This window comes from Tenrec ecaudatus, chromosome 1, assembly GCF_050624435.1.
Source record: "Tenrec ecaudatus isolate mTenEca1 chromosome 1, mTenEca1.hap1, whole genome shotgun sequence".
NCBI classification, from domain to species: Eukaryota; Metazoa; Chordata; class Mammalia; order Afrosoricida; family Tenrecidae; genus Tenrec; species Tenrec ecaudatus.
The window spans coordinates 42,690,255-42,703,989 of record NC_134530.1 but is presented as its reverse complement, the minus strand read 5'-3'; the positions used below and the strand labels follow the sequence as shown (position 1 = coordinate 42,703,989).

Sequence of the window (13,735 nt, the reverse complement as noted above, 5' to 3'; positions counted from 1 at the left end):
CTCACGGTACATCCAGGCACAGCCTAGGACCGTCGTCGGCTCCTCGCAGACCGCGATCGGAGTCCTTCCTCTCCGGCAGTTAGAGGAACCTGGGCGCATGACCGCCCGGCTGCCTGGGTCCACGTGCTATGCCTGGCAGGATTACCTTGTGATGGGCATATGGTCTGTGTCCTGCAGGTATTTTGAAGGTGGTGTCTCATCTGTCTACCTCTGGGATCTGGACCATGGCTTTGCGGGAGTGATCCTCATAAAGAAGGCTGGAGACGGGTCAAAGAAGATCAAAGGCTGCTGGGACTCCATCCACGTGGTGGAAGTGCAGGTAACGCCCCACGCAGCTCGAGGCCCACGGCCTTGACCAGTGCAGCCCCTTCTCGGGCAGAGGCTTTGTTAAGGGGCGATGCTGTGATACATAAGCCCCGTGGATTCTAAAATTGCCCTGAAGCCATTTGCATAGAGGTCAGTCCACCGGTGCAGTAGTCATTGGTGGTGGTAAGGATCCCAAAAGGGCTTTGTACACATGGTTTCAGGTTCTTTCTCTTGAAAAGCCAGCGGGGTTTGGGAGGGAAGGTGCCATGTGGTAACGAGTTAGGGAGGCCCCCGCAGGGTTATGGCCCAGGATATTTAGACGGTCTGATCTCTCTGTCTCGTTCTCCCAGGAGAAGTCCAGTGGCCGTACCGCCCATTACAAGTTGACCTCCACAGTGATGCTCTGGCTGCAAACCAACAAGTCTGGCTCCGGCACCATGAACCTCGGAGGCAGCCTTACCAGACAGGTAGGGTTATGCACTCGTGGTGCCCACAGGCCCTCAGATGGGTCCTGGGGCAGCCTCTGTGCCTGGTGCTCCCGCACTGTCATGTTCTCTCTCTCCTCTCTCTTGTGCGTGAGAGCACACAGCCTGCCTGGTTGCTGAGATCCCAGCACAGGAGCTTTTGTCTTGGTGCTTAGCACATACTGCTGCTCATACTTCAGAATGAATTAGCTTCTCAGTGCTTGCAAGTGGCAGGAAGACACAGCCTAACCAGTTGAAGTGGGAATGGAAATGTATCGGCGCCACGAGCATCCTTGAGAAGACCAGAATTCTGTACCCTGCTCTGTCCACATGGTGGCTCTTGGCAGTCTGCCTTGCATCTTCCCGCCCCTGGCAGTGCTGTGGGAAAGAGCGTCTCTTGTATAGCAGGGCTTCCAAAAATCCCAGCGTTTTCTCACTGGGCTGGACTCTTGACACCTTTTCATGACAAAACCTTTTCCTGAGTCAAGGGTGGCAAGACTTGGGTCACAGTGTGACCTGTGATGGGGAGGTAGGTGGGAGAACCAAACCCATTGGGTTGAGCATGACTCAGAGTGAATCTGTAGGGCAAGTAGAACTACATAGGGTTTTTAAGGTGGTCAATTTTTATAGGAGCAGACAGCCTCATCTTTTTGGCTGGTGGGTGAACTTGAACCACTGGCTTTGGGGTTACCAGGCCAACCCTTAACCCACCGCACTGCCTGGGCTCTTTTAGGATGATTTCCCCAAGGGAAATGTGGGCACTCTTCACAGGAGAGGGCAGAGTGGACACAGCAGACAGTGGTCGCTGGTGGCGAGGCCTCTGCAGAGAGAACTGGCCGATAGAGCTCGCCTGAGTGTGGCCAGTAAGAGGAGCGACAGCAGTCTCAGTAGCAGGCCCTGGGGAGGGCCAGTAGGAGGGTCCCCAGAAAAGAGCGAGGAAGCTGCAGGAAGAATACTGGGGGACACGCAGAAGATAGAGTGCCTGCTTTCGGCATCTGTCTAACCTGGCAACCCCAGCATCCCTCAGGGGCCAGGGATTTTCCATTCCCTCTCTGCCTAATTACTGCCGGGTTTTTTGGTTAAAGTACATTATGGCGACTGTACTCTCCTTTTCTGTACATTTTGTCATTTTTTTCCTGTCCAGTCCATGACAGCTTCCCGAATGTCAGCTCTAGTTGCCCAATCATCGGCCGCACTGTCTGACTTTTCATTTTGGGCTGTGTCTGAGTGTGGGCCCCACGGCCCTGCCTTCCCCAGGCAGGCTGGTCTTGAAGCCACAGTTCACGTGGGACATTCTAGACACCCCCTCACAAGGAGAGGCTTGAGCCCCCTGCTCTGTAATGTGGCGAGAGGGTGCAGGCTCAGTGCAGCGTGGCCTTGGACACGGTATTTCACCCTCAGAGAAGTTGGTGTTTGCAGATCCCAGCCCTCTTCCAAAGATCACCTCTCCATCCCCGCTTCAGTGGTGCCCAACTTACCCGTAGGAAGACTCCATTTAACTTTAAAACAGTGTGTTTGCCACCTTGCCCTCCTAACCGCTGTTGATAGAGACGGACAAGGTAACTTTGGAAGCTCTCCTAAGCGGATGTAGTTGCTGTGTGCCCCGAGGAAGGTCACTCTGATTCAGCATCGATTGGTGGCCATGGGTTGGTCACAGCAGAAGGTGGCCTGGCAGCACAGTGGTTAAAGCCCGTCACTGCTGGCTGGAAGATCTCTGGGGGAAGCAGCTGGGGCCATCTGTCTGCTCCTGTAGCTAGGACAGCCCGAGCGCCCAGAGGACAGTCCGACCCTCCCCTGGAGGCTCGCCGGGGCTCACTCCCTGGCAGCGGGTTGGCTTAGTTGCTGTTTAGGGTATTCCCAGCAGTATCCCTCCAATTTGTGAAGTGGCTGCTGGAGGAGTTGGCGCCGGTGCGCTCAGTGGGTCTCCTGGCCTGGGATGCAGGTGGGAGCTGCAGACAGCCCAGGCAAAGGCCTAGACCTGGTGTGTGGCCAGACGCTGGGGCCGGTGCTCCTGCAGCGGCCATCCTCAGGCTGGAAATGAGCCTTGTTTTCCAGGAACTCGGGGGCAGAGGGGCAGCTGAACCTCTGAGGAGCCATCTCCCCGGGACCTGCCACATGCCCTGACACCGGGGTGAGGGGGAGACCCTCCATTCGTCTCCGGGGCAGCATCCTGCATCACATAGCGCTCCCCACTGTTGACCATTCCCCGGCCTGGCTCCTCAGCTTTCTTAATGGCTTCTATCTGAGCCGTCGTCCACCCAGGGCCCGACTCAATGCTCGGAGGCCCCTGCCAAGCCAAACGCTGCCTGGTGAGTGGCTGTCCTCAGCACACCTTGGCGGCACTGTGCACCTGGTTTGCATTGCCGTTTGCTCTTGTGACTAGAACGAGGCAATCCGTGTTCCTGTCATCATGCTGACGGCCATTCCCATAGCTCATCGAGGGCCTTACAGCTGGGCTGGAGAGGAGGGGTGGGAGCACTAGGCGGCCCTGGCAGCGCTAATGACGCACAGCCTCTGAGCCACCGGGAAGTGGGGGCGGCGCCCTGTGCTCTGTGTCCCTGGGGAATGCTGGAGAAAGGCCCTGCCTGCCTTGGGTGGGAGTGCAGGGTGTCTCCTGTGTCTCAACTGTAGGCACTATTAAGTTAGCATTCCCATTTAACAGGTGAAGAAACTGAGGCTCAGGCTGTTAGAACATTTGCCCATGGAGACCGAAACTAGTAAAAGGCAGAATTGGGATTTGAACCCAGGGCTTCCTGCCTTGGGAAAGGAGCTGATTTCTCCCAGGCCACATTTGCCAGCTCGTAATACCTGTCCCCTGTGCCTTTCCTCCAGGAAATGCATCCACAGTGAGCTGGGTAGACATGGCATGGCCTTTTGGGCACCCAGTGGCACTCCGCTGGCAGCCCACCCTTCTGGTCCTGGCGGAGCCAGCTGCCACATACTGGCAGCCTCCCTGGGGACATGCTCAGCAGCACCCGCTTAGGAGAGGTGGATTCTTCTGCAGCAGTGAGTTAACCGTCTGAGACGCGTCGTCACTCGTGACCAGAGTCAGTGATGAGTGTGAAGACGGCCTGAGCCAGGGCAGCACTGGGCACAAAGCTCACAGACCTGTGGCAGAGGGGTCAAGAAGAAGCTGGTGCCAGGGGGAAGCAGGAAACAATGGGGCCCCAGGCACAGGTGGGCAAGGGCAGGGCAGAATGGAGGGAGGGTCAGGACCTGTGACCGCCAGAGCCAGGGGAGGGGGTGTCAGACCAGAAGCTTCCTGTGAGTGAGTAGTGTGTGCAGCAACCCAGTGTTTAGGGCTTGCTCTCTGGAAATGAGGCCCATCTTGCCACTCATGCAATCACATGCACACGCTTGCCCCCCCTGTCAAGGAAGGCCCTGTCCCCCACTGTGCCAGTGCCAGCCCTGCTCTGCCCCACGCCCACTCCCCTCTTCCCAGTGCCCCCTCTTGAGAACAGTGAAACGGCTTCGGCTTGCACCTTGGCTCTCCCAGGGCTCCCTTCCCTTCCCTTGGGCAATGCAGGCAGTGAGCAGTTCTGGAGCCAACCCTCCCCCCCCCACCCCCTTGTCTTTCTGTCTGGCTGCTGAGTGCAGGTGCCAGCCGGGAAGCAGAACTGTGTCCCCGATTTCCTGCACACATGCCACCCTCCCAGCCACGAGAGCCACGCTCCACATTGGTGTGCGTGCCACAACGGGTTTGAGTGCAGTGCGGGTCTGATTTGCCACTTCAACACTCTTGCCCCGTCGTCCCCTCCCTGTGTCCCTCACAGCGCTGTCCCCAGGAGAGTGTGGGCGCACAGGAGGTGGCTGAACCTAGTTCTGTGGCGAAGGAGGGCCAGGGTGCCCTTTGTTGGGCGGCCCTCGGCTCCCAGTGGGGAGGATATAGGGTGAGTTGTGAAGCTGAGGGCCGGCATGTTGCAGGGGAGGGGGCTCTGAGCGATGTGGGAAAGAGGCAAGGCTGTAAATCTCTGGGAAAGCCCCTAGGTCCCATTCTAAATATTTAGAAACAAAGGTGGGATGTTTGGGCCAGTCACTAGTCAGCTGTGATCTCTCCTCTCTCGGGGGGGCCAGCGAGTCACCGCAGGGGATCCGCAGGCAGGGGTGCCCGGCCACCGGTGGGCTGAGAAGACTCGCCCAGCTATGCTCGTGCCCCACGACCTAGGGATTTGTTCCAGATTGAGGGGACAGAGGGTGGCCTGGACCTAACTTGAGTGATTCAGGAAGTATGTTCTTGGCATGGGGGGTGGTACCCATGGCTCCGTGAGGGAGCCTGGGCGACAGGCCTGAGCAGAGTAGCTTTGAGGGGTGGATTTGATATTTGTTGGTGACTGGCGGCTGGCTATGGGGAAGTTCTAGACTAGAGGAGACTGCCCCCCACTGGGCAGGAGAGCAGGGCCTGAGCTGAACATGACTGGTGACTTGACCTTCAATTCTGTGAGCGAAGGAAACATTCCCCAGACGGACAGTCGCCTTAGTCTGCGAGAAGCATGGTGTCCGCGCACGGTGCAGCCTGGCGCCAGAGTGAAAGGGCTGCCTGGCGCACGGCTGTCTCCCGAGGGAGCAGTGCCCACGCTGCCCCTGTGCACCTTGCAGCCGGAGACACTCCCGTCTCCCAGACCGCCAGGGGTTTCAGCGAGATCATGGGAGAAGATAGGATTAAAAGATGATGCAGTTTCCGGTTTGGTTAAAGTGCCCTGAACTGGTCCAGCAAGGCCCTCCTGGAAGCCTTCTTGCTGCTGTCCGGCCCGAGAACCCAGGGTGGAACTCGGATTCTGACAACCAGAAAAGTTCCTGGGGCAGTGCCAGTTTTTCCGAGTTCACTCATTTATCATGAAGGAAGGACCAGGAAATGGAGTCACAGGCAGGCCATGGCCTTGACCTCTCCGGCTCCAGAGCTGGAGCTGGGATTGGCCTCTCAGGGGCCCTCCCCTCCTGGCTGTGCTCCCCAGAAGGTGTGTGTCCGAGGAAAGGGGCCTGCCCTGTTGCCCTCTGCTCAGAGGAACTTGTCCGGGGGCTGGGCCTTGACTTCAGTCTCCATTGGAATCGCCTTATGGAACATCTGTGCGACCACGGCACATACAAATGTTTCCCTTCTGGCAGCCACTTTTATAAGCATGTAATAATATGTGCATTGCAAAAATAGCTCTATTTTTGGTGGGTCGGCATTGCCAGCAAGCTGACCCTCACCAGGTGGGAAAGGGAGTCGGCAGGGGGTGGGGGGAGGCAGGGAGGCTGTGGAAACAGGTCTGTGTATGCCTGGCTTGCTCCCCAGTCCATCAGCTTCCTTCCGCCCCCAACTGCGCTTTGGGGGGCTGGGGGTGGGGGCCCAGTTGCCTTGTGTTCTCCTGAGGAGAGCCCCTACCTACATTGAGAATGTCCCCAAACCTCTCAAACTGTGAGCACCCAGAGGTCTAGGCTGCCTGTGTTGGGAGGTGGCTCCCGATTCTGAAGCACAAAGATCATGACGCAGAGGTTGGGCTGCCCAGAGCCCGTGGCCAGCAACCAGACGGCTCCCTCCATGAGCCCAGCACCCTCATCCCGCCCCTAGGTTTGCCAGGAACCTGCTGCTGCAGGAAGCAGGACAGGGAGGGGAGGGGAGGTTGCCATTTACTGGAAGGACATCATTCATTGGACCCTGCCCCCAAGGTTCCTCCTCTCCAAGCAGCCCACAGTCTGGGACAGTAACCATTTCCATGTGGCAAAAAAATACACAGTCCCGGTGGGTGGATGGAGGACCCTCCTACCTCCTGAGTCTGCACCCCACTGCTGTTCATCATCCACACACCAGTTGCCTTAGCAACAGGGTGTTGGGCTAGGTGGAGGTGTCCAGCAAGCGCTGCAGCCCTGCCTCGGTGCAGTATTTATTGCTTCGGCGTCGGCGGGTCCTCTCATCCCAGGTTCCTGGCACGCTCTCGCTGCTCCTGCCTTATAGCCAACCACCCCTCAGAGTCTGCAGATCCAGACCCCCCCCAGGACCACTGCCTCCCCATGCCTTCTCCCTGGTAGGCCTCGCCCAAGGAGGAGGCCCTGGCTCTGGATCCAGGAAGGCCCGTCATGCCAGCACTTCTCCCTTCTGTGCTCTTTGACCTTTCCTGAGCCAAACCAGCCCGCTCTGCTCTGCAGAGCCATAGTCTGGCAGGTTCCAGCACAGCAGGAACAAGGCCACTACATCCTTGCCACTTGGCCGCATCCAACAGGGGTGGCAACGCAGCCACAGCCGGCACTCACTATGGCAACCCTCGTGCACCCCAGCATGGCGCTGGAGCTCTTGGGGCATCCTCCCACACACACACGGTCTCACCCTACTTGGGACATATAGAGTTGGCACACCCTGACTTGGGGGTTGTCTTGTTTGCAGATGGAGAAAGACGAAACTGTGAGCGACTGCTCGCCGCACATAGCCAACATCGGGCGCCTGGTGGAGGTGAGCAGCCCTGGCTGGGCAGGGGACGTTACCTCCGTCTGGCATGGTGCCGTCAGGGCTCCAGACCTTCCAAAGGCACCTTCTTCCACCCACCCCTGCATGCTCCGAGGCCCCACTGGCTCTCGGAGGCTGCGGGCTGCAGAGCGCAGGAGGGTGTTCTCTGGTTTCACAGCATTGGTCACAGATTGGGGGGAAGCTTGAGGGGTTAGGCCAGCTCCCAGGAATGGTCACAGTTGGCTGCCATACCTGGGCATGGCCTTCCTCTGGGCCTGAAAGTGCTCAGAGCACAAATCAGAGGGGCGCTCTGGCTCCCGCTGCTTAGGAGCAGTCGTGGGCCTCCCCCCTGTGGTCACATCAGGGACTGCAGGCTGGCTCCTGGGAGGGGAGGGGAGGGAAGGAGGGAACCCTCCGGGGTGTAACTGTCTTGCTGTCTGACTGGTCTCCCCTCCCAGGACATGGAAAACAAAATCAGAAGTACGCTGAATGAGATCTACTTTGGGAAAACCAAGGACATTGTCAACGGGCTGAGGTACGTGTGCTCTGGAGCCAGAGCGATTGGGGTTTGAATCCTGAGTTTACTGTTTACTAGTTGTGTGACGTTGGCATCAGTTTCCTCCTTGGTAGGACAGCTAGCATTACCACCTGACAGGGCAGCGGATGTGCGCTGTGCGCTCTCTGTCCCTTCAGGGTCTTGTGACCTGCTTGAGTGGATCAACCCCCCTCCTGCAGTCGGTCTCCTCTGACCCCGCTGCTCTGCCCCACCAAAGAACCTCTCTGGGCCCCTGGTTCCTGGGCCTGAGCACAGCTCCAGCCCTAAGACTGGGGAGGGGACCCAGGCCAATAGATCCTCTGACTGACCTCCGTGCCAGACACATACACACACACACGCGCGCGCGCACACCCCTCTGGTACCCTCGCCAAGGCTCTGTTGGCTGTGGCCCAGGGCCCCGCTGAGCAGGAGACCATTGCTTAGTGGGAGGGAAAGGGCTGCCCTGTGCAAGCCACAGCCATAGAGTCAGGGTTGGACCCAGGTCAGGCTCTCCTCTGGGCCTGCGAGGCCCCGAGCAGTCGTCCTCTGCTGCCCTCGTCCCTCTGGGAAGGGCTCCTGAGGGAACTGCACGAGCTGACGGAGTCTTTCTCTGACTGGGGGAGGTCAGGGTCCCTCCCTGCTCCGGTCTCCATTGTGGGAGCCTAGAGCAGCGGCTTGTGCCTTTGCCGCCAGACTGTGAGTCATCTGCTCTACAGTGTCACGCGAGACACGTCCCTCTGGGCCCCGTGCTTCCAATTGCTCCTCTGGCAACACTCCTGCCATGCCAGCAGGCCTCACCTCACATCTTCACGTGTCCCCGGCCCCTCTGTACTCTCCACTCCTGAACTCTCTGGGAACCACGTTCTGGGCTTCTCCCACCATCGGCCCTGGGCAGTCCCCGCGGTGGCCAGAAGGTGGCTTCATCCTCCTGCGCAGAAAGTTCCTCTCCACCAGATGCCCTTGCTGCGTTTCCCTTCACCTCCTGCTAGCTGTCCTCCTGCCTGGGCCTCGCCCGCTGCGCCTCCCTTTCTGACTGTGCGCTCTCTGTAGATCTGTTGACGCTATCCCTGACAACCAAAAGTTTAAGCAGTTGCAGAGGGAGCTTTCTCAAGTGCTGACCCAGCGCCAGATCTACATCCAGCCTGACAATTAAGTCATCCAGGTACCCTGCCTGAGAGGCCAGAGTGCCTCCACTAAACAGGACTCACCAACGCCCAGACCCGCCAGTCTGGCTGTCGCCGCGTGGCCACTTAAAGCAGGACTAACCCTGTGCCCTCGAGGGGCGCAGCTCCTTAACTCGCAGTCTCAGCCCCGCCTAACAGGGAGCCCGCTCACCTGTGTGCTGTGTTTTGCACTCGGGGGAGGGTGGGCTTTGGTCTCAAGCTCCTGAGGAAGCCCAGCAGCGTGAGAACCTGACGTGACCCCTCCAGCACTTATCTTGCTCGTCTGGGAGCCCCCTGACCCCACATGTCTCAGAGGGCTTCTCTGAGGCTGGTGTATCTGCAGCTGCTCCTGTTCCCCTCCTCCCCGCCCCCCAGCTCTTCCCCAAGGAGCTTAAAAGGCAGATCTACCCCTTCTCCGTGGGAAAGGGACCGACTTAGGAGATAAGGAGGTTTGGGAAGCTGAGGCTGCCTAGGTGGGCCTTGGACACTCAGATTCCTGCTCCCCGGGTCTGCCCATCCATCCCTAAGGGGCTACAGGCATCCTCCTGAGCATATCATGCTGACAGGAAAGAAAAACATCCTGCTGTGACTGCAGTGTCTGCCAAGCAGTCTCATTGTTTCATTTGGGTGGGAGGGGTAGGTGAGGCACAGAACCCAGGGCCAGAGTGAGGTGCTCTGCCTCTGCAGGGTGGTCAGTCTGTGACCTCAGGCCCCATGGAGGGGTGAGAGCCTTCCTTTGTTAGTACTCCCTGGGTGGCCCCTCCTGGGTCACCAGCCCTGGCAGTGGGCACAGGCTCTCCTACCACATGAAGGCACAGGTGAGCTCAGCTGCAGTGACACCCCCCCACCCCCACCCTTAGCTGTTCCAACCTTACAGTCTCTTCTGCAGAGCTGTCTCCTAGGGAAGTGGGTCAGGGGCTTGGAGGGTGCAGGTGAGCTGCACACAGCCATGGTGGATCAGCTGGGATGGGGGACTGGAAGGAGACCCAGCCAGTGTCCAGCCCTCGCCTGTGGCTGCCTCAGGGCCAAGGGACAGGGCAGGTTTGCAGGACCTTTGTGCCATACGCTACCAAATGACTGAGCAGCAGCGCTCCTCCTGGGTCTGTTTATGCCGTGATTTTTCGTTTCGATCTTCAGAAGTCTCGTCTAGGCTGCCCCCTTCTTCCGTCTGCGAGTGTCCGAGTCAGACATGTGGGGGTTCATTTGACTTGGCTCATTTTGGGCATTTGGGCATATAGTTTGTGTCCCTTCCTTCCCTCCTTTTTCTTGGCTGATTTCTCTCCAGCTGGAGGCTCTCCTTGGGTAGACTGCCCATTACAGCTCTCTGTGCACCCTGCCTTCCACCGCCTAAGCACTGCCATACGTGTATGAAGAGCTCGGTCATCTTCTGCCTCACCGACACATGCTGTCAACTTCACAGTGGGCTGGGCGAGTCTGTGAGCCTGTCTTATCTGTTTGTGGGGCACAGGGAGACTGCCCAGTGCTCTTGAGACCAGACGAGGTCACGTGTGTTGCACAGTCGCATGGGGCTTCCCTGGCCCCCCTGAGCTCTCAGCCCGGAGGCCAGGCCAGGGACTCTGGGCAAAGTTGACATGCTGCTGACAGGGCTGGAACCCGAGCCCCTGCCTCAGTGGGCTGGGCCCCAGAGCCTCCCTGGGTGGGCTGCTCTCTGCACCCTGTACCTGCCTGGGATCTGGTTCTGTGGCGGAGTCTTCATGGCCCAAGGTGCTGGCCTCAGCCCAGATCTGGGCAGCTTGTTGTGCTTGGACACCCCTAAGCCACTGCCTCACCCCAGCTCATGGAGCCTGTGCCCAGAGGTGGCTCTACCAGCTCATCCCCATCTGCACAGTGAGGTGTGCGTGCTGTCCGCACGGGGGGGCTGAGTCCCCAGCATGGCTCAGAGCAGGTGGCAGCATCCAGCCCCCTGTGTAGCCCTGACTGGGAGGTGGGGCCCTCCCAAGCAGCCCCCGCCCCCCTCCCCATACGGACACCCGACTCACCACTCTCTGTCCACCTGCAGGTCTGTGCAGACTTTTGCAGACAAATCAAAACAAGAAGCCCTTAAGAACGACCTGGTGGAGGCTTTGAAGAGGAAGCAGCAATGTTGAACCCGCTCGCGCTAACAGGACATGCCACGCCCTCCTTAGACCCCTTCTTAGAACACTTGTTTTCTGCTCCCCTCGCCCCTGCCCGCCCCGCCCCCACAGGTCACGTAACAACTTGCACCACGGGCCACACTCCACGCCGTCTCCCGACAATAAAGCCGCTCCACACCCTTCTTGTCTCAGGCCGACTCCCATCACTTGTTGCTATCGAAATGTTTCCATAGAGAACGCGTGTCTTCCTTCGGCCCCCACCCCTGCCTCCCCTCTTCCCGTCAATCAGCATAAATACACTGTCCGTCTGCCCCCTCCCCACCCACCCTTTTTGTTACATTGGTGTAAAAATGTAAAACAAAAAATTTTATGAAATAACTGTGGTGTGTGAAAGACAGAAGGAAAACTGGAAATCGGAGTCCACGTGTGTTTGGGTGGGGGGGGTGGGGACCGCGGCAGGAGAAGGCGGAGCCACCGGGAGCCCTGCAGATGCCCCGCCCATGAGCCGGCGGGGGGCGGAGCTGCCAGGCTGGCGCTTCTGGCCAGGTGCTGTTCTGTCAATTTTTATGGAATGCAGAGGTTTTTTTTTTTTGTTTGTTTTATTTTGGTTTTTTTTGTAAAGCTTAAACAAAAATCTACATCTTATACTTGAGCCTCCATACTTAAAAAAAGAAAAAAAAACAAAAAAATAAATAAAAGAAGCTGGGACGCAGTCTGTTGGCCTTGTCTTTTCGCACTGCTCAGTGTCCAGGGCGGGGGCGGGTTGGACCCACGCGGGAATCGGGACCCTGGCAGAGCCCCAGGGGCTGATGGTCTCTACCCGCTGCCCTGCAGGAAGGCCTGGCGCACCCGAGCAGGTCGGCCTCCATCCGTCGTCATAACCACCTCGGAGCTGCAGGTGGGAGGGACAGGATGCATACGGCCTCGCAGAGCTGGGAACCCCTCGCTTCCTCCAGGGAGACCATCCCTGTCTGTCACCAGGCTTCTAGCCACTTGCTGCCCCGGGCCTGGTGGCTGCAGTCAGGACCAGACTTGGCCAGCCCATCCACTTGGGGTGCCCTGATCATGGCACCCCATCCTAGGCTCCTGGTCTCAGCTCAGTTGGAGATGACATATTCCCAGACAGGGCACATCGGTGTTGAATGGTGTGAAGAGAGATGAAAAATCCTGCCCTGGGACTGCCAAAGGCCAGGCGCGGGAGTAGGGCACTGGGGCTCGGTTCCGGTGCACTCCAACTGGCCCGTGGGCAAGGCGCGACTGAGCCCCGCCAGTGCCTGTTCGCACTCAAGAATGTTCCCACCTCCTGAAGAGTCAGAGCGTTGCTGCACGGAAAGTGTTGAACTAGTGACTTTGTACCCGGGCTGGTTACTGACCGACCAACAGGCCACTCAGAAACTAATTGCCCCTATGCAGACCTGACCGTACCTGCCCTCTGGAATCCGGGAAGGGCGGGCACTCTTGACTAGTTTGGCTTTATAGTCAGTCCAAGGAGGCTGGGCAAGGTGTGCTGGGGCCTGGGGCTTGCTGACTGGCTTCTGGAGCAGCAACTCGTAGCAAGGGGTCAGTGGGGCTGCCTTGGGGCCACATCCTGGCCATTTCTCCCCCTGCCTCCTCCCAGGCTGCCTCAGAGGGAGGAGCTTGTGTGTGCTCCCCAGGAGTGCTCGTCTGCAGGGACAAGCTACCCACGCCTCTTAAGGTGCCCCATGGAGCGCAGGAACCCTGGTCTGGGAGCCTGTCATCTCCAAGACCCTTTCCCAGCCCCTTGCCGTTTCTTGACAAAGCAGCTCACTGGGGCCCTTCCTGAGCCCCTGATGCTTCAGAGGGTTGTGCTCCACTGGTTGTCGCCTCAAGGTTCTTGGTTCAAAGCCCCATGGCTCCCCAGAAGTAAAGCCCGGTGCTGTGCTGTGGTGGCAGTGACAACAGGGAAACCGGCACATCCAGTCACAGCGAGGGCCTGTGAGCAGAGGGAAGGGCCAGAGGCAACAGGCCTTTTCCCAGCTTCTCTCAGGCCCCCGATCTCATGATTCCCTGGCTCCCAAGTTTCCTCATTCACTCAAACCCAGGGCTAATTGCCATGGTGGGGGGTGAAGTGGGCATCGTGCATGTGGCATACAGGCCCCTCCCAGGCTTGGTACCATTTCACACTCAGTGCAGCTTCTGAGCCAGGTTAATAAGGCGCTCCTCCACCCCCACCCTCCCTGTCCCCTTGCAGGGTCCAGACCAGACCAATCACGGAGCTCCCTGCAGGGAGTGCAGGAATCTGAGGCCAGGGCAGGCCACTTGTGCTTGCAGCCCAAAGCCCACTGCTAGGGGTGGGGATGACCCCACCTGTGGGCAGAGTGAAGGCTCTGGGAGAGGGGAGCGCCTCAGGTTCAGATCAACTGTGACCTGGAGGCTGCATCTTCCATCAGACGGGCGGAAGACCCTGTCTCTCTCAAGCTTCGGGCTCCTTTATCAGGTGGGGAGCGTTCTGAGGTCAGGAACATCACGCTCTAATAAGCTCCCCGACTGATAGGGGCTGTGTCCCTCCCAGCCAGGTCACAGCCCCAAATGGAGCCAGGTACCCAGGGCAGCAGAGGGCTCCCGACACAGGCACTGGCCAGAGCCACTGGGGTCTGCAGCCCCCAAGGCATCACACAACCATTGCTTGTGGGGCTGGGGCTGCAGGTCTGCACTGGTCACAAACCCTGGGACCGTGGGCGGGAGGAAAGGAAGGGCTGCTGTGGGTGTCCTGTGTTCAGGGGACTGTG

At 58.8% G+C, this 13,735-nt stretch overlaps 1 protein-coding gene across 2 annotated transcripts in view; it reads left to right on the top strand.

Annotated features, from left to right (window-relative positions):
• CAPZB (capping actin protein of muscle Z-line subunit beta) overlaps positions 1-11,698 on the top strand; it is a 130,408-nt gene extending 118,710 nt beyond the window's left edge. Inside the window, exons 5-10 of one of the 2 annotated variants that reach the window (XM_075551446.1) lie at positions 178-319; positions 657-773; positions 7,132-7,197; positions 7,650-7,726; positions 8,777-8,888; positions 10,910-11,698. In XM_075551446.1, coding sequence (XP_075407561.1) covers positions 178-319; positions 657-773; positions 7,132-7,197; positions 7,650-7,726; positions 8,777-8,879 — 505 coding nt within the window. In that variant the 3' untranslated portion in view covers positions 8,880-8,888; positions 10,910-11,698. The remainder of the gene's footprint in view (positions 1-177; positions 320-656; positions 774-7,131; positions 7,198-7,649; positions 7,727-8,776; positions 8,889-10,909) is intronic. The other variant, XM_075551439.1, reaches the window with a different exon arrangement.
• The last annotated feature ends 2,037 nt before the right edge of the window (positions 11,699-13,735 follow it).